The sequence below is a fragment of the Empidonax traillii genome, unplaced genomic scaffold (genome assembly GCF_003031625.1).
Source record: "Empidonax traillii isolate 1590-97213 ecotype Southwest subspecies unplaced genomic scaffold, ASM303162v1 scaffold309:size1915965, whole genome shotgun sequence".
NCBI classification, from domain to species: Eukaryota; Metazoa; Chordata; class Aves; order Passeriformes; family Tyrannidae; genus Empidonax; species Empidonax traillii.
The window spans coordinates 1,431,674-1,454,241 of NW_020955502.1; the positions used below are offsets into that span (position 1 = coordinate 1,431,674).

Sequence of the window (22,568 nt, forward strand, 5' to 3'; positions counted from 1 at the left end):
GCGTGGAACAGAGGAACTGAGGGTTGCTCCAAAGGAAATAGCCACTATTAAACTCTTCTAAATGGATTTCTTTGTAATATAACAAAAAATAGAGGCTAAAGGAAGCCATGGAATCCAGACATGAGCACGCCATCAATCTCTTGCAGAAAGGAAAGTCCTTTGCTGAGAAAAATACTGTGGATTTGCTTCTAAAATAATATCACCAATAAGCAAGGCCAGGTTGGACAGGGCTTGGACCAGTCTGGTCTAGTGGGAGGTGTCCCTGCCACATGGCAGGGGGTTGGAATAGGTCCAACCAAATAAGTTCCAGCCCAAACCGTTCCATGATTCTGTGATTCTAAGCACTCGTGTAGCAATACCCATGACTTGGAATTTCACTGACTCTTGGCTTAAACTTTCCTGCTTAACCCTGCGGGGCAGTGGACATCTGGTCCAGCCATACCTTGTCATGTGCTATTGTTTATGTAACTCCTGAGATTTTATGTTGCAGAGCAGACAAGGTACATCTGCGACCCAGAATTTTCCCAGAAAAGCCCGAGCAGATTTACAAGAGGCAAACTAAAATGAACTAACCTGACGTAAATGTTTGCAGTCAGGAGCGGTAACAGCTTGAACTCAAGGTGGGGGTTCTGTGTGTTCTACCTCTCATTACCAGGCTCACTACCTTAGTCTGTATAGGTCAAAACATGGATTGCAACACTTAATAGTAGGAATGGGTCTGACTCTCTCTTGGCACCCACATGCAGCAAACTAATAAGGAAAAAATAAAATCACAGGTATTTTCTGAGCTATTTTCTGCATTTGAAGAAATTTGGTCTAGTGGAAGGTGTCCCTGCCCATGGCAGGGGTTGGAACAAGGTCTTTAAGGTCCAACCCATACCATATGAGAATTGTGTGTTTTTTACTAGAGATCATTTCTGTTTTTCTCTACTGGTCAATTCGGGATATGACAATTCCTGTGCTCTGGGCTAAAAATGGGAAATGTGGGGGTTTCAGGAGAATTTTCATGCATTTTGCTTGTGCAGATAACAGCCCAAACACAACAAAACAGGCTCTCAAGACAGGGGGCACATGAAGGCTGGGTAGCATTTCCACAAGCACCCAAGCCCACTTGCACTGGAAGGAAGTGCAGCCTCTTAGAGGGAATGACCTGGGGAATCTGGCACAACACAAACCCTGCACAACTTATCCCATCTTAAGCCATCACCTGTGGTCTCCAGCCTGCTCTGCTACCTCCATCCACCAGCTCCAGAAGCTCAGTTTAGGCAAAACTCAATATCCTAAATCCAGAAGTCATCTCTCACTGGTGAGCAGGAAGGGTCTGTCTGCACTGGGCAGCAAAAGGAAAGTCCAACTGAAAATGTTCTCATGGAATGAGGGTACAGGGAAGAGGAGAGGTTCACCCTCCTCTGAGCACCATAAGAAGTCTGGATAAGCTGTGTTTATCCATGTGTTTTCTAGCCCTGTGGGAAGTTCAGATGAAGAGAACATATAAAGCAATATTCCCCTCTCCCTCATTTCTCCCTTTAAGTTCATGAAGAGCCACGTGGTTTCTCTCTCTCTCAGAGATCTACAGTATAAAAAATACTACAACAAAAAAACCCCAGACCACAATCAAAATACATGTTGAATTGCATATGACTTTCAAAAGTGAGGAAGGAAGAGGTAGGGAATCAACTCCTCAGAATTATTCATTGCCTTCCTTGCAGATTTATTGATTGGTGGCTGATGCCATGACAGACTATAGATGAGCCATGATTGAGTGGCAGGGCTGGCAGGGGCCACGAGGGCTGGGGGGGACATTGAGGACATGCTAAGGAGGATTATGTGTTGCTCAGACCTCGAGAGATACAAACCCTCCCTGTTACTGACCTTGGAAAAAATTGATTTGCCAACCTCTACCTCGCTGTTTTGCTCCGTCTGGATTGCAGCCTCTCCTGGGTAAAGTCTCTCTTTGTAGCTGTAATCAAGCACCAACTGTACTGAGGTGCAATTTCATTTTCTCCACCTCTCCTCCAATTAGCTGAACAGTGCAGGTGAAATATTACACTCTTAATCCTTCATGAACACAATTAAGCTGGGGGGTGTTGTTAGATTTAAAAATATAGCTTGAAAATTAATTTAATATCTGGAGCAATGCTTTTAAAACTCTATATACCGAACATTTGTTCCAAAGACACTCCACTGTGAGTGCTGAACTCTCACTGCACAAGGTGTTTCTGCAGGAAGTCCAGGTGTATGTGCACAGAGTCATAGAATCACAGGATCATGGAATGATTTGAGTGGGAAGGGGACCTTGAAGATCATCTAATTCCAAACCTCTGCCATGGGCAGGGACACCTTCCACTAGACCAGGTTGCTCAGAGCCCTCACAGTTACAGAATCACAGAATCACAGACTGATCTGTGTTGGAAGGGACCTTAAAGCTCATCTCATTCCACCCCCTGCCATGGGCAAGGACACCTTCCACGTGTTTTGTGAGCTGTACAGCAAGGATTACACTTCCTTCCCTCTCACCTGGAGGCTCCATTCACGGCTTGGGCAGTGCCATGGGCTGCCCAGGAGCATCGATCCCCCTGCCCTCCTCTGGGAATGGGCACATGGCAGCAAAACGAGTCCAGGCTCTCGGAACTGGGCCAGAAATATGATTTCAAAGCAGTGTCTGGATTTCTGCTGGGGATAAATAAGTAGTATCTGAACTGGAATCAAGGGTGGCCATGTGGTTCCTTTCTCTAGATGTAGGAATATGTTCATGCCTGGCTTTACTGGAGGAATAAGAATCTGTCACAGCCTGCCCACGAGCAGTGTAGTGTTCCCAGCGTGGGATGTGGTGTACCAGGGGCAAACAGGGCTGGTTTGTGGGGATTCATGTGGAAAGAGGTGGGTTAAATGACCTAACCCCTCATTAACCTGCCCTGATTTTCAGGAACTTCCAAACTGGGTCTCCCTGTCTTGTTCATCTCTAACAAAAAGCAGACAGGGCTCTGAGATGGTTTGAGTTGGTTTTAAGCATTAGACTCAATTCAACCTTTGTTTTCCTCCATTAGAGGAAGCCTCGAGCCTTTGCTGCAGTGAAACCCAGCCCAATGTCGGTGCCTGGCTGGCAGCTGGAGCTTCAGCTGCTCAAGTGTCCCCACTGAGGATGACTTAGGATGTGACAAGTGTTCACCTCTCTCTCCACCTTCTCTCCCATCTTTTCCTCACCATGAGAGGCCGCACCATTAAGTGTAGCACTGTGTCAGCATATTTTTTATTTCATGCCTTTTAGTCTTCGTTAAAGTGCTGTCAGGGATGATACACAATTTACTCATTCCAGCCCAAGACTTTATTTTGGAGTATTCAAGGATTCTCCTGGCTCCTCAGCAACGCTGAGCAGCAGAGCTGCTTGCCAAGGGCTGTTGGAGATGCTAAAAATGTACATGGTTCACAAAGAAAGAGGATAAATGTATGGGAAACGGATCTATAAGAGGCCATTAAATAGGAACTGTTGGCTCAGGAAGTCCCTGTTGGAAAATTGGAGGCTGTACAGCCATTCAAAAATCAGGTATTTCGGTAAAAATCAGATATTTTGTGGCCTAACTACCGTTTATTCATCATTTGCCATTCACTGTGAGGTGAGTGGGTAAATTCTAAGAAAAATCTGGGCACTGGGTGTTGTTTGCATTGGAAAATGGCCGTTGGAAAAAACAGGGAGAAAAATTATACAACCAAGCGTCGTCCTGGGGTTGCATCAGCTCCAGCTGCTGTGCTCAGGGTCAGGCTCCAGCAGCAAACAATTTAATGGAAATGGTCAGGTCGTGGCTCTCAGGTAGCTTCAAATAAGGATCCCTCAAGGAAAGCAGTTTTTCCATGAAAACAGAGGGAAATCAGAGCTGGCACTGCCAGCACATGCTGAAGATTGTTGCCCACCTCGCCCTCTTCCATGGTTACTGCACTTTAGGATGTATGGGATGAGGGTTTCCCAGGCAGGAATGGGCCAGGGGACACTTATCCTCACTTCAAGCTTCAATGGAACAGATTATCTTGGATGGATATGGAAGAGAGGTCATAAGGGACAGGGTGAGGAGATACAGGTGAATCTGATGGCACAGGAGGATTGGCCAGAAACCCAACACATCCCCATTAATGTGGTTCTATCATCTGCAAGAATCTGGTAACACAGTTTTTATCTAATACTAACAGGAAACATTATATTATTGGGGCTTTGTTACTCTGGCTGCAATATAAAACATTAAAAAATGATGTCTGTCTCAGCTCATGCAATCTGCATCATCCTGAGGCAGTTTGGGTTCAGATTTATGACACTCCTCATTTCCAGAGTGACACTCAAGCAGACTCCACGAGGCTGATGCGCTGTCGCCCACAGTGGTGGTTCAGTCCATGTGGTTCTGTGCAGTTTGGGATGTGGTACAAGGGGAGAGACACCCCATTGCATTTGGATGTGAATAGATTGCAACTGGCACAGGTTACCAGGAGAAGCTGTGTCTGCCCCATCCCTGCAAGTGTCCAAGGCCAGGTTGGACAGGGCTTGGAGCAACCTGGGCTAGTGGAAGGTGTCCCTGCCCATGGCAGGGGGTGGAACAAGATGAAATTTAGGGTCCTTTCCAACTCAAACCATTCCAGGATTCTATGGCTTTGGATACAGGGTGCCAGTAGTCTGGTCCTCAGGGACATCACAGCCCCTTGGAGCCAGGAAAGGATAAGGTTGGGGGTGGACACCTTTATCCTTCCCCTGGTGACCCATTTACACCAGGACAGGTAACAAACCCCACTTTGCTGTTTCCCACAGCACTGACTGAATCAGGCTCTTGTGGATCCCACAGCTTGGTCTGTCATCTGGGAGTGCACTCCTGGAATGCCTTCAAGACACAAAAGCTCCATGGACACACAGATGGATCGTGCTGACTCAGCAGAAAGCAATATTGCAGGGGCTGGTCTGCAGCACGTGGCTTTGGAATAATTACACCGTGTGGCTCCCAGGCTGGGAATTATGTGTGCTTGTGCTTCAGTTTAAATACCTGCAAAAATCTGTCAGGGTGGAAAAGAAATTCCAGGAGGAAATGTGTGCCAAGAGGAAATGGGAGAGCCTGGTGCATCCCACCCCACCGTGCCTGGATAATAGACCCATGCACAGACACCAAACCACAAGGACACCTTTGCTAGCTGAGAGCAAACTGCTCTATCTGGAAAGTTTTCCATGAAAACTATTATTTGAAAAAGGAATTCAAGTGGGTGTTGGGTCATTTCTCTTTTGCTTTACACATGGTTTGGGAAAGGGAATAAATTCCCAAGTTTCCTGCATGGCAAAAATCCCGTTTCAGAGGGTTTGGAGCAAATCCTGGTCCTTGCCTCAGTCTCCCTGCCTGATTTTGTTCTGCACACCCAATTTCTCCAGCTCTCTGCTTCCCAGCCATAATTCAGGGATGTAAATGATATAATTTCCCATCCTCATTATTTCTGGCTACTGAAGACAAGGATTTATTCCCTAGAAAGAAATCCATATGTTGTTTAAAGTGCCTATCAAACAGGGCCTCATACACTATTGGGATGTAAACTCCTGTAAGAGCTCGTAAAATATTGTTTATAGTTCAGTATAATAATATTTAAAATTATGATAAAATACTAAAAATACTATAAAATATTAACTTAATAGAAATATTAGCATAAAACATTAATTATTTATACTTTCATACAAATAATAAACTACTATTTATAGCATTTTAATGTGGAGAGCTTCCCATGGCTGCTTTCTCCACCCCTGAAGAAGCTTCTATAATCTAATTTTTATGGCAGATGGGAATTACAACATCTCTGTCTGGTACAGGCACAGCTGGGATTTCCAGACCGTGTTCCCCCAAATCTGAGCACTATGGGATGCCACACACTCAGCAATGATCAGATCCCTCATGAGAAGCTCTGTGGCAGCTTCTGACATCTCCTGATCTCTGGAGCATCCCATCATCTCTGGAGCTTTGGCAGGGCTGGGTTAATGATTGGACTCCATGATTTGTAGGTCTTTTCCACTCTGAATGATTTTGTGATCCTGGGAGAGGAGCAGCCACCCCTTTGAGTCCAGCTGTTCATTGTGGATGGGTTATATCCTTTCCTACATCCCTCGGGCTGATGGTGCTAATTCCCTTCACAAGGTGAATTTCAGTCAGCTGCTCAGAGCTGGGGCTGTGGTAAAACCCACAGTGTCAAGCCTCAGGAACCCAATTTTCACCCCAAGACCCAGGTGGCACATCTGGGTACCAATCCCTCCATCACCAACCATTCCCTTTTCCACACACTCCCCAGGCTGCTACCATATTTTTACAGCAAAGCAGGATGGATTTCAGCAAATCCTGCCCCAAAAATCCAGCTTTGAGCACTGGCAGGCCGCGGGTGCAGCGGGAGGCCCCAGGATTAGGCTGCAGCAGCGCAAAGCTGCCGGCACGGCAGATTAGTTGGGTCAGCAATTAAACACTGGCGCTTACGCTGCCGGCAAAAACCGGGCTCAAGGACAAAATCAGTTCCTCCTTAACGGCTGCAGCCACTCCAAAATGCTGCATCTATCAGCTGGGAGCATTTCTGGGATCATAAACAAGGCGGCTGTGTCACTGCTGGCTAAATATAGTGCCACTCGGGTGGCTGCCGTGCCGCCTGTGCCACCGGAATTGCTGGGTACACTGATTTTATTTTTTTTTTTTTTTTTTGTCTTAGGGATGGCTATGACTAAGAGAAATCCACGGCTGGATGGATAGCAGAAGATGGAGGCCCTGCTCCAAATGCAGGAGAATAGAGTCTGGAGTTTGCACACCTGATCAAAATATCCCTCACCTTCCTCCTCTTCTTCCCTCTTCTCCTCCTCCTCTCCTTGGCAGTATCCAAAACAAGACTATAGTAACAACAGGCACACCAGCAAGACATGAAATATGTCCTGGTTTAAATCACAGTGCTCCTGTGGTGATGCCAACGGGGATAAACACCTACCTGGAGCTGCAGGGGGCAGGAAGCCCTGACAGCCACCCCGTCCCTGCCATCCCCTCCCGGAGCACCCAGCTGGGGCTGGCTCAGCAGGACCACAGCAAAGGCAGGGATGTCTGCATTTAGCTACATATTTGATCTCTTTTTTTGGCCTGAAATGGGGTTTTTAAAGGCAATGCAGCTCCGTGCTTGCCTCAGCATAACAAAATGGGGGGGTTGAAGGTCAGCTTCCCGGGGCATTCGCAGCGAAAGGCATTTCTGTACTGACATCTCCACCAATCTCCCTCCTGCAGGAGGGACAGTTCTGTCCACACAGAAGCTGTACAAGTAATGATCCATTACATTTATTATTTTAAGCCTGAAAAAAATCCTTTTTTAAATTCAATAAGCCTAAATAGCTCTCACAGCCCTAAATGCACCAGCCCCTATTTTGGGGTGCAAGAAGAGATGCTCATGTTCCTATCTGAGGTCTGCGGAGCCGGTAACACTCAGGGTTATCAAACCCTCCATGCCCAGGTGTACCTTCCCAAATTTCAGCACCTTCCCATCAGGTGCTGCCCTGCCAGGAGAAACAGTTTTCGGTGCAATTCCTTCCCTCAGCCCTATTATATAATCAGGCTTTAAAGCAGGAGGGGTTTTTTTTGCTTTATCCAAAGCTGCGGGATCCCACCGTGTCTTCCCGATGATTACTCAGCACAAATGTGCCGTAAACAACATCCCCAAATTTGCTCGCGCCCCGTCTCGCTGGTTTTCCGTGGAGAGCTCATGGAAGCTTTGCTTACCTTGTTCCTCAGCCCCGTGCATCCTCCTCTCCCGGCTCCTGCTCAGCGATGGGGAGCCCGGCCGTGTCCCGCACGCCGGTTTTCCTCTCGTCATCCAGCGGCAATCCCGGGTCACGGGGCGACGGCCATGGGTTGGGACGCTGCTGCTGCCTGGGAACTGCGCGACGCTACGGGGCCCTGCCGGGTTATTTTTGGGATTACAGAGACTCAGGAAAGGATGAGGATGGAGGCAGACATATCACATCGTCTAAAATGTGGCATGGATTGGGATCTGGAGTCTGCAGCTCTGAGCCACCCAGCGCAAACCTCAGCCAGCTTTTTTTTTTTTTTCCTTTTCTCTAATTTTTTTTCCTGCTTTTTGGAGAAGGTTAAAGGCTGGATGGATTCAGCAGAGATGTGGCATTTTAAAGCTTTGCAGAGCTGGGAAGAGGGCAGTGTGCTGATCCAGGCACACCTGGGGCACTTCTAGGCAGGCAAGCAGTATGTGATGCTGTAAACATACAAATTGGAAATAGAATCATGGAATCATTTAGGTTGGAAAAGCCCTTTAAGATCAAGAGTTCAACTGTTCCCCCAGCACTGCCAAGGCCACCACTAAACCTCCCAAGTGCCATAACCACAAAGCTTCTAAATCCCTCCAGGGATGGTGACTCCACTGTTGTCCTGGGCAGCTGTGCCACGGCTGGATAACCCTTTCCATGAAGAAATTTTTCCCAATATCCAACCTGAAGCTTCCCTGGAGCAATTGGTGGTGATGACTGGCCAGAGGCATTCCAGCACGTGCTGCAGGTCAGGCTGTAGGGATGGAGACGTGTCCCTTGTGTCCCCCCCACCCCCCCAGCTCCCCTGACAGCAAGGCTTTGGTCCCAGCTGGATTTTGGCACTCTGCACATATTTCTCTGCTTTTTGACCTCCAAACTTTTGTTTTTAGACTGAGTTCATTTTCTAGCTTATGTTTTTTCTCCTTGTATTTGTCTGCCCTTGCACCCTCAGGCAGAGCTGCATGGAGGCAACACATCCCTCCTCTGTCTCCGGATTGCCATGATCCTTAACCCTGGTTTCACCCACATCGCTCCTGCTGGCTCTGGCTCCTTCACCCATGGACACCAAGGCTGACCCTCAGCTTTGCCTCTGCTCTCTCACCTCCCAGGCAGCAACTTCGCTGCTTATCACACTGTTGTTTTACTCTCCTAATCATTCCTGAGTCTCTGCATACTCCAAACACGGAACTGAGAGCCCTGAGCCACTATTTGGGAATGAAAGGAAAAAGCAAAAAGCGCTGGGATCTGCAAACTGGTGGCACTGGAAGGAGGCACTTCAGCTTAGGGTGTCTAATTCCCAGTCCCAACCACATGTGACGGATTACACGGAGCACAGGCAACAGCCAGAGCCTCCTTGGGCCTACTGCTCTCCAGGACTTTATTGGGGGAAATTAAATAGGAAAAAAACCCCACTTTCTATGCAATAAGTTGTCCCTGCCCATGGCAGAGAGGTGGAATGAGATGGACTTTAAGGTCCATCCCAACCCAAGCCAATCTGGGATTCCATGATTCTATGATCAGGATGGAAGGTCAGGAGGAAGTGGCATCATCTGCACTGCCAAAATTGGACTTTTAACCAATATTTTTGATTATATCAAGTAATGTATATCAAATGATATCAAATAATGTATCCTGGCTGTAAGACAGGACCCAAACAGCAGCATTGCTCCCAAGCCCAAAACCGGGGGGATTTTCCATGTTCAAGTGGGGATGCTCTGCCTCTTCTTTCCCCCTCCTCCTCCTCCTCCTCAGCTCCTACAAAGAAACCCTGTCTTGTCAAGGTATAACTCACACACATACACTGCCAGCACAGGGATCAGCAGGAGAAAACCTTTATTTACATCGTTTGAGCAGTAGCAGAGCTGCAGCGATTCACCGGGAAGAAACTCCAGGAAGAAAACTCAGCTTGACATTCCAGAGGGGAGACCCTCCTCCCATCACACAGTATCTCAGGTCGGTACAAAATTGCTGTCACTTTACAAAAGGTCTAAGATTCACAGTTAAGTACCAAAGGGGAGGGTGAGGGGGATGGGAGGGATGGGACCCCATCCCTGCTGGAATTTGGTCTATGAAAATGCACCGTATGACAAGTCTGGTAGAAAAATCCATCCCGAGGGTTGGACATGCACAGTCACAGGATTTCTACACCTACTGTAGGGCTCAGAGCCTGGAAAAGAAGCACTCAGGTGGCTCTCCTGGGGCAAAGGCATCTGCAAATACTGTCCTGCCACTGGGCAATTGCATGGGAGAAGTCTCTCTTCAGGAGGAATTTTGCAGGAGGGAAGGATGAGACACAAAAGGTGGGCAAGGCAAAACAGGGGGCAGCTCCTTTGCCCAGCATTCAGCCCTGACAGAGCCACCCACCATGGCCAGGATGCTTTTATAGCCTGAAAAACTCACTAAAAAACTCCACCCCCCCCATCTCCTCCCCTCGTGCCCAATGCTGTTAGAAAGAAAACAGCACACACATTTTGGCTATTTCTAGATTGGTGTTAAAACCAGCCCAGACCTTTGTCTGAGGGTCATGGGAAAATCTAAAATCTTTCTTAAAGAGGATTTCACTGGGGGGTGGAAGATTTGTGGCCTCCCAGCAGGGAAGCTCCAGGGAAAAGGAAAGGCCCCTAGGGACAGCAGTGAAACCTGACAATCCCTTTGCTCCCACCTGGAAAATTCCCACGCAGAGCGGGGTGGGAGCACTCCCCTGGCACTCCCACTTTCACCCACAGGCAGGTGCTGAGCAGGTGGCACGTGGGCAATGATTGTGTGTGGAAGGTGCCCCTTCCGGCTCCATTAGTGGGAGAGCACCAGGACAAAGCTGGCTCTGACAGAGAGAGCAAACATCAGGAGCTCTTCCAACAGCACAAGGATGGAGGAGGCTCAGCTGGGATAAATAAACCTGGGAATGTGCTGAAGTTTCCCATGGAGCCCATGCATCCCTAAAAAAGCCACTCCCCCTCTCCCGCTGCAGGGCCACTCTCCAAGCAAAAATAAACCCAGCGACAGTCCAGCTGCAGAAACCTGCCCAGGCTGCTCTAATTACTCAAAGAGGTGTCAGAGAGTGACAGGTTTGTGCCCTCCTATGAGCACCCCTGGCAGACAGCTCATCCTGCAGATCCATCAGCTCCCTGTGACATCCCAAAAGACGATGCTAAAATTCAGCACTTTTTGTTTGTTTTAAACCTTTAAAAATACACATCTTGCTTTTTTTTTTTTTTTTCTTAAATACATAGTCTATAAAATAAGGCAACTCGAGGAGACAAGGGGAATGTCCCCATTGCTTAGGTACTGTATCCCACCAGCAAAGAGGGTGACAGTACTTCCAGTTGAGAAAAGTGACTCTGCCCGGCCCCAACACATTCCAATGGTGCTGTAAATCATGGGGAAACACCTCAGCAGCCCCTGGATGCATCCCAAGGAAGGAAGGATCTCTGGGATTTCATGGATAGGGAGTCACTTTGCCGGGGATGCTGCAGCCACAGCAGGAAGAGCTTAGGGAACCCCCATGGCCAGGAGACCTCAGGGACAAAGGCAGCACAGAAGATGGAATGAGTTGATTTCTCCCCAGAACTGAAGTACACATAAATCTTTGGGAGAAACTCTTATAACATGATTATCTTGAAGTATTAGAAGCTATAAACAAGGTAAGCACAAAGGAGTGCTACTCATTCCCAGCCCAGATCCTGTTCAATCTCACAGCATTCCAAAAAATACAGACTGTACAGCAGCTTTTTATAACATGGAATTCATCTCTCTCTATGGAAGGAGTACAAGTGTGTGCTTTTCCTCCAGTGTTTTCCCTCTTTTATGCATATTAATGCTGGAAATGTGATCTTCACATCTCAGAGCCTTGTAGTATTCACGTTTTCCATGTTGCTCCCCAACTCCCACTGGGCTAAGTGTTACTTTCTAGAGCTTTATTTCTCTGAGAAATAAATTTAATATAAAATAATTTATAGGAAAGAAACCTCAACCTAGAGAGTACTCAGCAGTAAATAGTCCTGTGGAGCAACAGGATGGCACATTGTAGGCTCAAACAGGGGCTGGGGTTGGAAGGGGGTGGCAAGGACACCATGGCAAGCTGTGTAAACCTGGAATGATCATTACCTGGGTCTGCATCACTGATCCATGATGGACCATAGGCAGGAATAATTTATAACCTCAAAAGAGGAAAAAAAACCCCTTATTCTAACAAACCTGACCTTATAAACAAAGATCTTTTCACCCTGACACTGGCTATACTGGTACCCACCAATGGCACCCAGTACACCATCACCTAATCTGAGCACAGCCCTGGCACTGCACAGAGGAACCAAATCCATGGTGAACTCCTGGTCCTTGGCATGAGTGTTTAGTTCTCCTCGTCTGAGAGAACAGGTGGGATCTTGCTGGACAGCAGGGTGTACACGTAGGGCCAGATTTTGTTGGTCTCAGTGCCGGAGAAGGAGTGAAGGATGCCCCTGCTCCTGGAAAAAAGACGGGAGAAGAGGTCAACACCAGCCTTCCTGAGGACAGGGGTATCCACAGGCAGGTGGGACAGGGCTTGGAACAACCTCATGGAAGGTGTCCTGCCCATGGAACAAGATGGTCTTTGAGGTTCCTTCCAACCCAAACCATTCCAGGATTCCGTGATTCTCCCCCTCTTCTGCAAGGGTGATTTTGGCCACTCGGGGACCACTTCTGCACTTCAAAACACTCCATGGATCTCACTCCTTTTCAGCAGTGGATTGTCACCCTATATTAATCCATCTATTCCCAAGCTGGCCAGGGCACAACTGCCCCAAAATACCAGGGGACAAGCCCTGAAACCCTCCTGTACTCCCAGCAGACCCATCCAAGCCAGTGCCGGGGCCTTGCCCTTCTCCTGCCCTCTTGCCAATCACTCCATACTCCACTCAAACCCCTCAGGGCCTCGGACTGATTTTTGTATGGCATGGACCACCCTGGATCTGTGCCTTCTGCCACAGCCAAAATATCCCTCCCATTGCCAACCCCAGCAAAGCCCTTTATGGAGCCCAGCAATACAAACAGGAGCTGTGAATTCCTTTAGATCAACCTCCTCCCTCCAAGGGAAGCCCCTCTAGGGCCAGGGCTTGCCTGCAGTGGAGGGCTGGGCTTGTGCTGCTGAGCCCAGTGATCTGCATCCCAAAAATCTGTTGGGACTGTGCCGGGGCTCCTGGGGCTGTGGGGCTGTGGGCACGGGACTGGGCTGGTGAAATAGCACTCAGGCCTGTTTTTACAGGCATGCTGTGATTTTTTTCTCATGGTCCAACTCACTTGTACAACTCTATTACAGGCTTTGCAGCATCTTTGTACTTTCTGAGCCTGGCAGCCACGGCCTCGGGTCTGTCATCCTCGCGCTGCACCAGAGGCTCGCCCGTCAGGTCATCGACGCCCTGCGGAAGAGAAACACCATCAGGGGACATGGCCACCAGCCCCATCATCCCTCTGGAGCTCCCTGACAAACACCTCATCCTGCTCTGCATCCATCCAGCATCCTGGACAGCATTCAGCATAAATCCCATATCCCTTTAGCACAACTCCTCCAGGCAAATCGGTGCTCAGTGCTACTACCTGGGATTGCTCCCTCACTGCTTTTCTTAGGATCCCAGCTCATGCAGACAAAAGCTTGTCTGATCTTTTCCTTTCGTGGCTCGTTCCCAGCTGCTCCCTGTGCTCTTACCTGGACGTGGGGGGGGTTGAAGTCCATGTTGTAGACCCTCCCACTGCCCGGGTGGACCCAGCGGGCGCTCAGACGATCCTTCAGCGTCTCGAAGGGAATGTTCAAGCTGATCACCAGGTCCAGCTCACAGATCCTGTCCAGCGCCTTGGCTTGTCCCAGTGTCCGAGGAAAACCTGTACAGGCACCACAATGGAAAGGGGCTGGAATGAGAGGTAGGAAAGCAGCAAGAATGGAACCAAAGCCATTCATCACACAGCTCCAGAGCTGCAAACCCACTGCAGCTCCTCCCTGTGCTGTAGCACAAGTGGTGTGAAAGGCAGACACCACCATATGGCTACAATAAAAAATAGCTCCCACAGCACCAGCTCCTGAAATATGACACATAGGTCGCTGCGGGCTCAGGTTTTCCTGCAAAGACATGTCTGGTGTCCCTGCACGGGGGCTGGGGGCAAGTAGGAGGGAACAGGCAACAGCAAAACAGGAAGAAATGCTGGAATTACATGGAAAAACCTGAAGGAAACAAAGTGCTGTACACAGATAAGGGACAAGCTGCTCATTTACATGAAGGGCATCAAGGGTACTGTGATCAAATGGTCCTGTCCTCTGAAGGTACTGGGGGGTACCTTTGCTTTGGAAAAGCCAATGAACAGCTGGGAGCAGAGAATCATAGAATCCCAGGATGGTTTGGGTTGGAAGGGACCTTAAAGACCTGAAGGGAGCCAACAAGAAAGATGGAGAGGGACTTTTTACAAGGGCCTGGAGGAACAGGACAAGGGGGAATGGCTTCCCACTGCCAGAGGGCAGGTTTAGATGGGATACTGGGAAGAAATTCTTCCCTGTGAGGGTGGTGAGGCCCTGGCACAGGTTGCCCAGAGAAGATATCGCTGCCCCATCCCTGGAAGTGTTCAAGGCGAGGTTGGACGGGGTTTGGAACAACCTGAGCTAGTGGAAGGTGTCCCTACCCATGGCAAGGCGTGGAACAGGATGAGCTTTAAGGTTCCTCCAAACCCAAACCCTTCTGGGATTCTGTGATTGTTTGATTACAGTTCCAACCCTGCTGCCATGGACAAGGACAGCTGGCCTTACCTGTTTGCTCACAGCATCTCCTCCCCCTCCACCTCAGGCGGCTTTTGGCTTTGAGGAACCACTTCACACACATGTGGAGGCAGTAAGAGGTTTTTCTTGGCGTGTCTCCAGCTCTGCTCTGCTCTCTAGCTCTGCTTCATGAACAACCCATCCCCTTCCCGTGCCTTTCCCTTCCCTGGCTGCGTGCCAAGTGCTCAGCTGGACACGCATGTGCTGCTGCCAAGGGCAGAGGATAGAAACACCCACAGGCAGATGTCCCTGCCAGCAGGTCGGCTCCTGCCTCCCCTCCCTCCACCAGCAAAGGCACCTTCTGGCTTTTCTCTCTCCTGGTATTGCCAAACCATCAGCAGCAAGCTGATGTTTTGAGGTGGGCTGGCATTTTCCCGTCCAGAGGGCACTCACCGTCGAGCAGCCAGTGCTGCTCCCGCCGCTTCTCCAGCTCCGTCATCATCACACGCGTGATGACGTGGTCGGGCACCAGAAGGCCTCGCTCAAGGTACTGCTTTGCCAAGACACCAGCTTCTGTTCAAGAGAAGAAGAAAAAAACCCAAGAGCAATAAAAAAGATCCTCATGACATTTCCAATTAAAAAATATTGCTCCCCCTCAAATCCTGCCCGTCCTTTCAAATGGCTCATCCATCGCTCTGCTTGCAGCTGCTGTTGATAGCTGGGGCCACACAGTCATTTTTGTGCTGGAGAAATGGAAGTACCTGAGATACCTGAGAGCAGGAACATGGTGATCCCAGCCAAGCCTTTGGCTGACAGAGCAAGGGACACTGGCACCAGCCAAACGTGCCAACACGTGGAGTTCCTTTGGTTCAGGAGATGGATCCAGTGCAGTTACAGGTGACACTGGCACAGGTATGAAATGTCCTGAAGACACTGAACCTGCTTCCCACCCACAGGGCTTGAAGATTTCAGAGCCTGCACTTCAGATATGCTCCGATAAGAAAGTTATTCCCAAAAGCAAATTCCTGAGAATGTAATTGATGTGTAATTGCAAGGTAAACACTCCTCCCTGGGCTCCTGCCTGGCTCCTGCATCACTCAGCTTCAGCTGCTCCTGGAAGCTGGAGAGGGACTTTTTACAAGGGCCTGGAGTGACAGGACAAGGGGAATGGTTTCCCACTGTCAGACAGCAGGATTAGATGGGAAATTGGGAAGGAATTCCTCCCTGTGAGGGTGGTGAGGCCCTGGCACAGGTTGCCCAGAGAAGCTGTGGCTGCCCCATCCCTGGAAGTGTCCAAGGCCAGGTTGGACAGGGTTTGGAACAACCTGGGATAGTGGAAGGTGTCCCTGCCCATGGCAGGCGGTGGAACTAGATGATCATAGAATCACAGAATGGTTTGGTTTGTGAGGGACCTTGTTCCAACCTCCCCACTTTAGATGGTCTTCCAACCCAAACCATTCCATTATTACAGTTTGCCTGTGATTTTCTTTGAGCCACTCAGAGACACAAGGAAACTGTTTGGGGAATCAAATATTCTTTGCTCCCATGTGTGATAAGTCCTGCTCCTGTCACCAGGAGAAGTCCAGACCCTTTCCCTTTGGATCAGGACCCGACAGACACCTCTTCTCTTCTTTCCACAGCAGCTGAAATAGCATTTGTCACCAGAAATGAACAATTTTGCAATCTGTTTTTTGCACGATTTCTGGTGAGGACAGCACATTTTAGCCCTCTCAAAGTATGAGTCCTCTCTAAAAATAAGCCACAGGATCCTGCATTTGGAGGTAGGCTCTGGTTTTCCAGGCTGCAGCAAGATGTCAAAGCGGGCAGCACGTGCACCTGGCTGTGGGATGAATTCCTGAGCTGCAGGAGGGGGTTTTTGCAAGCTATACAGTTCTTAGAGAGAATTCATCTGATCTAAGGGAGAAACCAGCCTGAACAGATCCCCCGGGAGTGTGGGCTTGGGTGTGTGCAGGAAACCTTGTGAACTCCCGAAATGATCTGCAGAGGATGCCTGGCTGGAAAGCAGGGCAGTTGGGGCTCCTGGGTTGAATCCAGAATCCAAAGGAACTGCTGGGAAAATGCAAATATCCTTTCCCACTGTGTGTGACAAGTCCTTCTCCTGACACCAGAAGAGGTCCAGCCCCTTTCCCCTTGGACCAGGGCCAAGAATCCAAAATTTTGGAATCCAGAATCCAACCTGCCTCAGAATGGGCAGGCGGCCGGCGCTGACTCACCGGCCTGCGGGGCTGAGTCACTGCAGGGACCGGGATCACATCCCACTCCCTCTGATCCATAAAGGCATTCCAGCTCACCCTGCTGAGCGGCTCTTTGCTCAAGGCCACAGTGATTGCCAGGAATGGAGGGCAGAAAACACCTTTTCTCAATGACAAGTTCTCTGTCACTGCCCAGACGTCACCGGCGCTGTCGGCAGTGATCCTGCTCGGCAAAGCAAAGGACTCAGGGATGGAAACAATACACTTATGCAACCAGCACGGAGACCTGCGAGGGCAGAAATAGTATTGCATCTGCCTACACTGTTTGATATTTATTCACATGGTCTGCACGGTGCCAGAGGCTCGCAGGGAACGTGCTCTCTGGCAGGGCAGGGCTGATCTCGAGGGCAGGGATGTCCCCGGGGCAGGGTTGCTCCCAAGGCAGGGTTGCTCCCAGGGCAGAGCTGGTGGCCACGGAGGCTGGAGCTGCCACAGAAGATCTGGATGTCACTCCGAGGAGGGGTGGCCATCTGAGGGACCGGCTCTGGCTCAGCAGGGCTGCTGGAGCTGGGCCTGGAGCTGCAAACCAAAACACACCAAGCCCCAGCTGGGGCTGGGAATACAGTCTGGGAATACAGGTCCACAGTCCTGCATCCCAGAGGCTGCAGCTTTCCCACGCCCCCGATATGGGTGGACAGTTCTCCACTGTTCCGTGATGGACAATTCCTGCTCTTAGGAATGCTGCTCCTCTGCACCTGCTGTGCGTGCCGGGGGCACACACCAGCACAGGGACATGGAATGCATTACCATGGGGGTCCACACACGGAGTGCTGACTGCTTCCAGAAAGCTCCTGGAGCTTCTCCCTCCTCCAAAGCACAGGCAGCACTGCCACCCCTTCCCTCCCTGAGGAGCAACAAGCATGGATTTCACACGAAGGACCTGCAGATCTGCCCAGTCTCCAGACCACCAACACCCAGGATGTGCTGGAATGCATCATTCCAGCAGACACAGCCCTTGGTGTTTCTTCCAGGCCGCCTTTAACTCCAAATTTAACATTTGCTATCCCCTTCCCAGTCAGCCCTGAAGCCCAGCCTGCTCCAGGTAAGACCCCCACCCCAGTGCAGCCCTCCCTGGCCTCAAGCTAGAGGGGAGCAGGGTTTGGGCAGTCTTTCCCAAGCGGGGTGGAAAATCCCAGTCCCCCACCATGAGGAGCTGGGACTCATCCCTATGGAACTGCACACCACCAAATCCCCCTTTGGTGTGGCTGGGTGCAGAGAGGGAGTGCAGGCATTACTCTGCAGTTACTCCAGGTAGCAAAGGGCTCCTTAGGTGTTGTTTGTGCTTAGCTCAAACCCAGCCTTTTGACCCGTGGATTTAATCCCATTAATCTAATGACCATGGGTTTAATCTGCCCTTTAACTCATGGGACTTCCAGCTCTCAGTGGCTTCCCCCATGTGGCCCTGATCTGTCCCTCTTTATCACAGCAACACAGTCACAGCCCTGAGGGATGTGTCCCACTCCCGAGGCCACGATCCACACAGCAGCCTCCCAGGGCCAGGAAGGACAGGCTGGAGGAGAGGCTGTTCCCAAACATAGCACTCAGCAGCCTCCAGACCCTGCACAATAACCCCAAAATTTCTGCCCTGTGGCAAAACCTTTAGCATGTTTTTTTCCCTATTATTTAGGCAACAGCAACATAATCTGGACTAACAGAGAGGAGAAACCTTGGGTGTGAACAGGGCAGTGACACCGTTGTCTGTGCCCCACTGCAGTTAAGCCACACCAGATGTCACCCCAGTTTTGGGACCCCAGGACCTTTTTTCTGACGCAGATACTGCATCCAGGACCTTGTTCCAACCCTGTCCTCAGCATAAGGATGTCATTTCGGGGAGCTGGAGCCTGGAATGGCCCCAAATTCAGGCCATGACACTGGATGGACAGCAGGATCTGTCTGGAGGGCAACAACCAGTGCTGGGGGAGACCCCATGGCCAGAGACCCCATGTGGCTGCTCCCAACTTGGGGATATAGCAGGGACCCCAAGGAAAAGCAGAGGGCTGGCAGGCTGCATCCCCTGAGCTCAGCTTTGACCACCAACCAGGCCAGTGTGGCTCTGCCAGCAAAGACCCCCAGAAAGGTGGGAGAAGGACTGTGGGGCCAGCCCACTTCCCCCTTGGAATTTTGTTTTGTGTGTACCTAGGAGGATGCTAACAAATGAAATCCATCACGAGGAAGGGACAGGAACCACTTCTGTCTCCAACAAAGCTCCTAAAAGGGAGCAGTGGGGCAGGCATAAGACTCACAGACTCTCAGCCAAAGCCAATTAAGTTGTTTTGCAAATTAACTGCAGAGTCCTGGAGCCTGGAATGCCACTGGCACCAGAGACGACCACTCGGGTTCCGGGGCAAGTATTGGCCAAGGAAATGGCTCACCACCCTCCAGCAGCCCTGCCTAGCACCAAAACGCAGCCTCTAAGCCTTCCAAGATGTTGAAAAGGCCTTTTGCTACGACAGAGCACCTACTCACTGAGAGACACTAATTAAGAAACACATGGGCGGGAGCAGATGCACTTCAGAGTTGCTGTAGCACAACTTAGAGCCCCTTCAGGAGCAGCCACGCGTTCAGTGGCTTTGCCTGGCTGTGAAGTCCTTGTTCCCTGAGAATGCTAACACGGACACTGACAGCAGGCCTGGGACACTCTCCATGCTGGCTGCTCTGACTTCCTCCGGCAGCTGGAGCCCTCCGTGCCCCCACAGCCTGAACCCTTAGCCACAGCCACTTTATGTCTGGCACTGGCAAGCAGGAAAATCCCTGGTGCACTGACTCTCTAAAAACACTGGATTCACGATTCCCTTTGGGATGATGAGCCTGTAATGATTCTGTTGGTATTGCAGAGCCCCAGCTCCCCCACAATGCAAAGCCAGTGGAACAGTTGATAAACTTGGTAAGAGAATCTACTTCCACCTGGTTTCCCCCAGAGCTGGCACACAGCAGCACAGTCATGTAACAGCTTGTCCAAAGCAAATAGCAAAAAAAAAAAAAAAAAGCAAATAGCTGGAGCTTACTGAGAGCTGTAAGCAGAGGCTGAGTCAAAGGTGGGACCTGAACGTCACACACATGGCTGGTCTCCTTCTGAGTAATTTTCCCTGCACTTCTCCGTGTTGTTTCCTTTGGGAAACTGAATGTGCGCGAGATACTTTGGGAAACAACTTCACCTAACTCCATTCACAGCCCCTTCTTCCTTCTCCAGTGTCCCCAGAGAAGCCCTACAGCAGGAGCATGAACTGAAATATAAAATTCAAGACAGTGACTCATTCAGAACTTGACTGTGGAAGTTCCCAGATGGGCACGGTCTCACCACGCTTCGCCTCTCCACAGGTTGCACCTCTGCTGGCTTTTCACCCCATCTTTCTGTCCTTCAGCCAAAGCCCTGACAGATATTTTCCAACTTTTCAGCCTCCCTCCAGAGGAAATATTATTGTCTTTTTTATTTACCAAAGGAAATCTGAATATTTTTACGAGTGACCAGCACAGGGCTGTGTGCAACGCCCTTGCACCATGCACCTCTCCAAAACTTCACCCTCCCTAATTTTCCTCCCTGTTTTCATCACCCTTCTAAAAAGGGAAATCACTTCTATGTTCTCTGGCTTGTTTTGTCTCCACACCGTTTCACCGTTCCTCTGCCCGGTGAGTCAGCTTCCCCCCCCCCCCCCGGTCAGTCTTTCACACATTAGCAGAGGAGAGAAGGAACTGCTGGATAAAGAAATACGCTGGGATTGCCTAATGGCAGCTGCAGAAGAACCCGAGCAGGAGCTGGGGTGCAGCACGGCTGCTCCAGAGCCTCACCGGAACCAGGAGCACCTCAGCAGCTTGGGACACGGGCACAGCACATCCCATCTCCCACAGGGTTTGCACTTGGATGTCAGACACGGGATAGGCAGGATTGCTGTCAGTCCCAAAAAAACGAGTCTCGAGGGGTAACCTGTGCAGGGTGGGTGCTGACACCCACCTCATCCAACTCCCTGCTTCTGGAAAGGAGGGGGGCACACCCTGTAACACCCCCAGCCCTGCCACAGGGCACAGCACCCCATGACACGCAGCGATATTCCCAGCAGGGTTTCTCCTGTGGACAAATGCGTGTTCCCAATGCATCCCTCCCACCGTGGGTGTTGTGCGGGCACAGCGTGCACCAGCATTCCAGCCATCTGCCATCCACCGCTTTAGGTTTTCCCCCCATCCCTGAGCAGCCACCTGAGGCAGGATGAAGTTATTAATAACACATAGACGCCGCCGTTAACCATCAGTGCACGGGCAGGTGGGTTATTCCTACCGACCTCTCCGGAGCTTAACCACCTGGCACAGGGATAAAACTGTAGCGCACCCACGGCACCCGCGGCATCAGACCCCACTTTTTGCGGGCAGCTCCGTCAGCTCAGGCTGGAGGGAGAAGGCAAAGAATGAGCTGTGCCAAATCCACGGAAAGAAAACAACCTGTGGTGTATCGGGGGGGTGGGGTGGGGGGGGAAGAGAAGGGGGGAATGTGCATTCCATCCCATCTCCATCCCACTCCCATCTTCATCCCCATCCCTATCCTGTCCTCATCCCCATCCCATCCCCATCCCCATCCCTATCCTGTCCTCATCCCCATCGCCATCGCTGCCCCGTCGAAGATGCGCGGGGCAGGGACCTCCCTGTCCCACCGCTCCCCCCGACGGGGCGGCCCCGCGGGCACTCACCGTCGCTGCCGCCGAGGCTCTCCCGCAGGAATTGCCCGCTAGAGAGGTGCTGGAGCCCGAAGCTGCGGGCGATCCTCTCGCACACCGTCCCCTTGCCCGAGCCAGGGGGTCCCAGCACCACGGCCCGCAGCAGCTTAGAGGCCATTCCGGCTGCCGGAGCCGTGCGGGGCAGGACACGCGTCAGCCGCCCCGGCCCCGCGCCGCTCCCCCCGCACCGCCCGTACACATCAGCAGGGCGGGGGGAGCCCCGCGGCCGCTCCGCTCCCGCCGCCCGCCCGCCCCCTCGGGCCGCGGCACCCTGGGACTTGTAGTCCTGCAGCCGCCCGCGCAGCCCCGCGGCCCGACGGGGCCCCCACGGCTCTGCCCGGCTCGGCTCGGCTCAGCCGGGCTCGGCTCGGCACGGCACGTCCCGGCTCGGCGCGGGGCGGGCACAGCGGCGGGAGGTCCCGGAGCCGCACCGCCCATGGAAGCGGCTCCGCGGGATCCCGGGGCACGTCCCGCACGCCCGGCACGGCCGTGCCCGCAGGGACCGCGACCACCGGGGCGGACACGGCGGGACGGGAACGCACGGGCTGCGGACGCGGCCGGCGGCTGCAGCCGGTGATGGTACCGCTACAACCTGTGGGGGTACAGCCGGCGAACACAGAGCCCGGGAAGGCACAACCTGTGGATGCGCAGCCGGAGAATCCACAGCCCGCAGAGGGTGCACAGCCTGTAAACAGGCTGAAAATGGTCGCACAGTACACGGTGTGCGATCGCAGCTGCACATGGCACAGCCCGCAGGCACGGAGAGCGCAAAGTACACGGCCCGGGGCGCTCGGGGGCTGGTGGTACCGCCGGGGATGTGTGACTCCGTGTGAGTGTGCGAGTGTGTGCCCTTCCCTGTGTGTCTGGGTGTCAATCCGTGTGTGTGTGTGTTTTACTCCATGTGTCTGTGTCACTCCCTGTGTGCGTGTGTGACTCCATGTATCTGTGTCACTCCCTGTGTCTGTGTCACTCCGCGTTTGTGTCCCTCCCTGCTCTGCCCCGGCGGGCTCTCCCCCGTGTCTGTGCACGGCCGTGCCCGTGCACACGCGTGTCACACGCGTGGACCCCGCAGAGCCCCCGTGCCCGCG

At 51.5% G+C, this 22,568-nt stretch overlaps 2 protein-coding genes across 4 annotated transcripts in view; both read right to left on the reverse strand.

The window, feature by feature from the left end:
* Positions 1–7,994, reverse strand: part of DNAJC6 (DnaJ heat shock protein family (Hsp40) member C6) — a 43,985-nt gene extending 35,991 nt beyond the window's left edge. For both annotated transcript variants that reach the window (XM_027891092.1, XM_027891093.1), the window contains exon 1: positions 7,749–7,994. In XM_027891092.1, coding sequence (XP_027746893.1) covers positions 7,749–7,842 — 94 coding nt within the window. In that variant the 5' untranslated portion in view covers positions 7,843–7,994. The remainder of the gene's footprint in view (positions 1–7,748) is intronic.
* A 2,949-nt stretch (positions 7,995–10,943) lies between these two features.
* AK4 (adenylate kinase 4) lies at positions 10,944–21,598 on the reverse strand. Of its 2 annotated transcripts, XM_027891111.1 has the most exons (6): positions 21,454–21,550; positions 21,071–21,154; positions 14,958–15,077; positions 13,470–13,642; positions 13,064–13,182; positions 10,944–12,252 (listed from the first exon to the last, which is right to left on the reverse strand). In XM_027891111.1, the coding sequence occupies exons 2-6, from the start codon at positions 21,114–21,116 to the stop codon at positions 12,138–12,140; spliced, it is 573 nt and encodes a 190-aa protein (XP_027746912.1). In that variant the 5' UTR covers positions 21,117–21,154; positions 21,454–21,550; the 3' UTR covers positions 10,944–12,137. The 2 variants fall into 2 exon arrangements, with proteins under 2 accessions (XP_027746912.1, XP_027746911.1); XM_027891110.1 differs by lacking the exon at positions 21,071–21,154 and having other exon boundaries at positions 21,454–21,598.
* Positions 21,599–22,568: the final 970 nt, after the last annotated feature.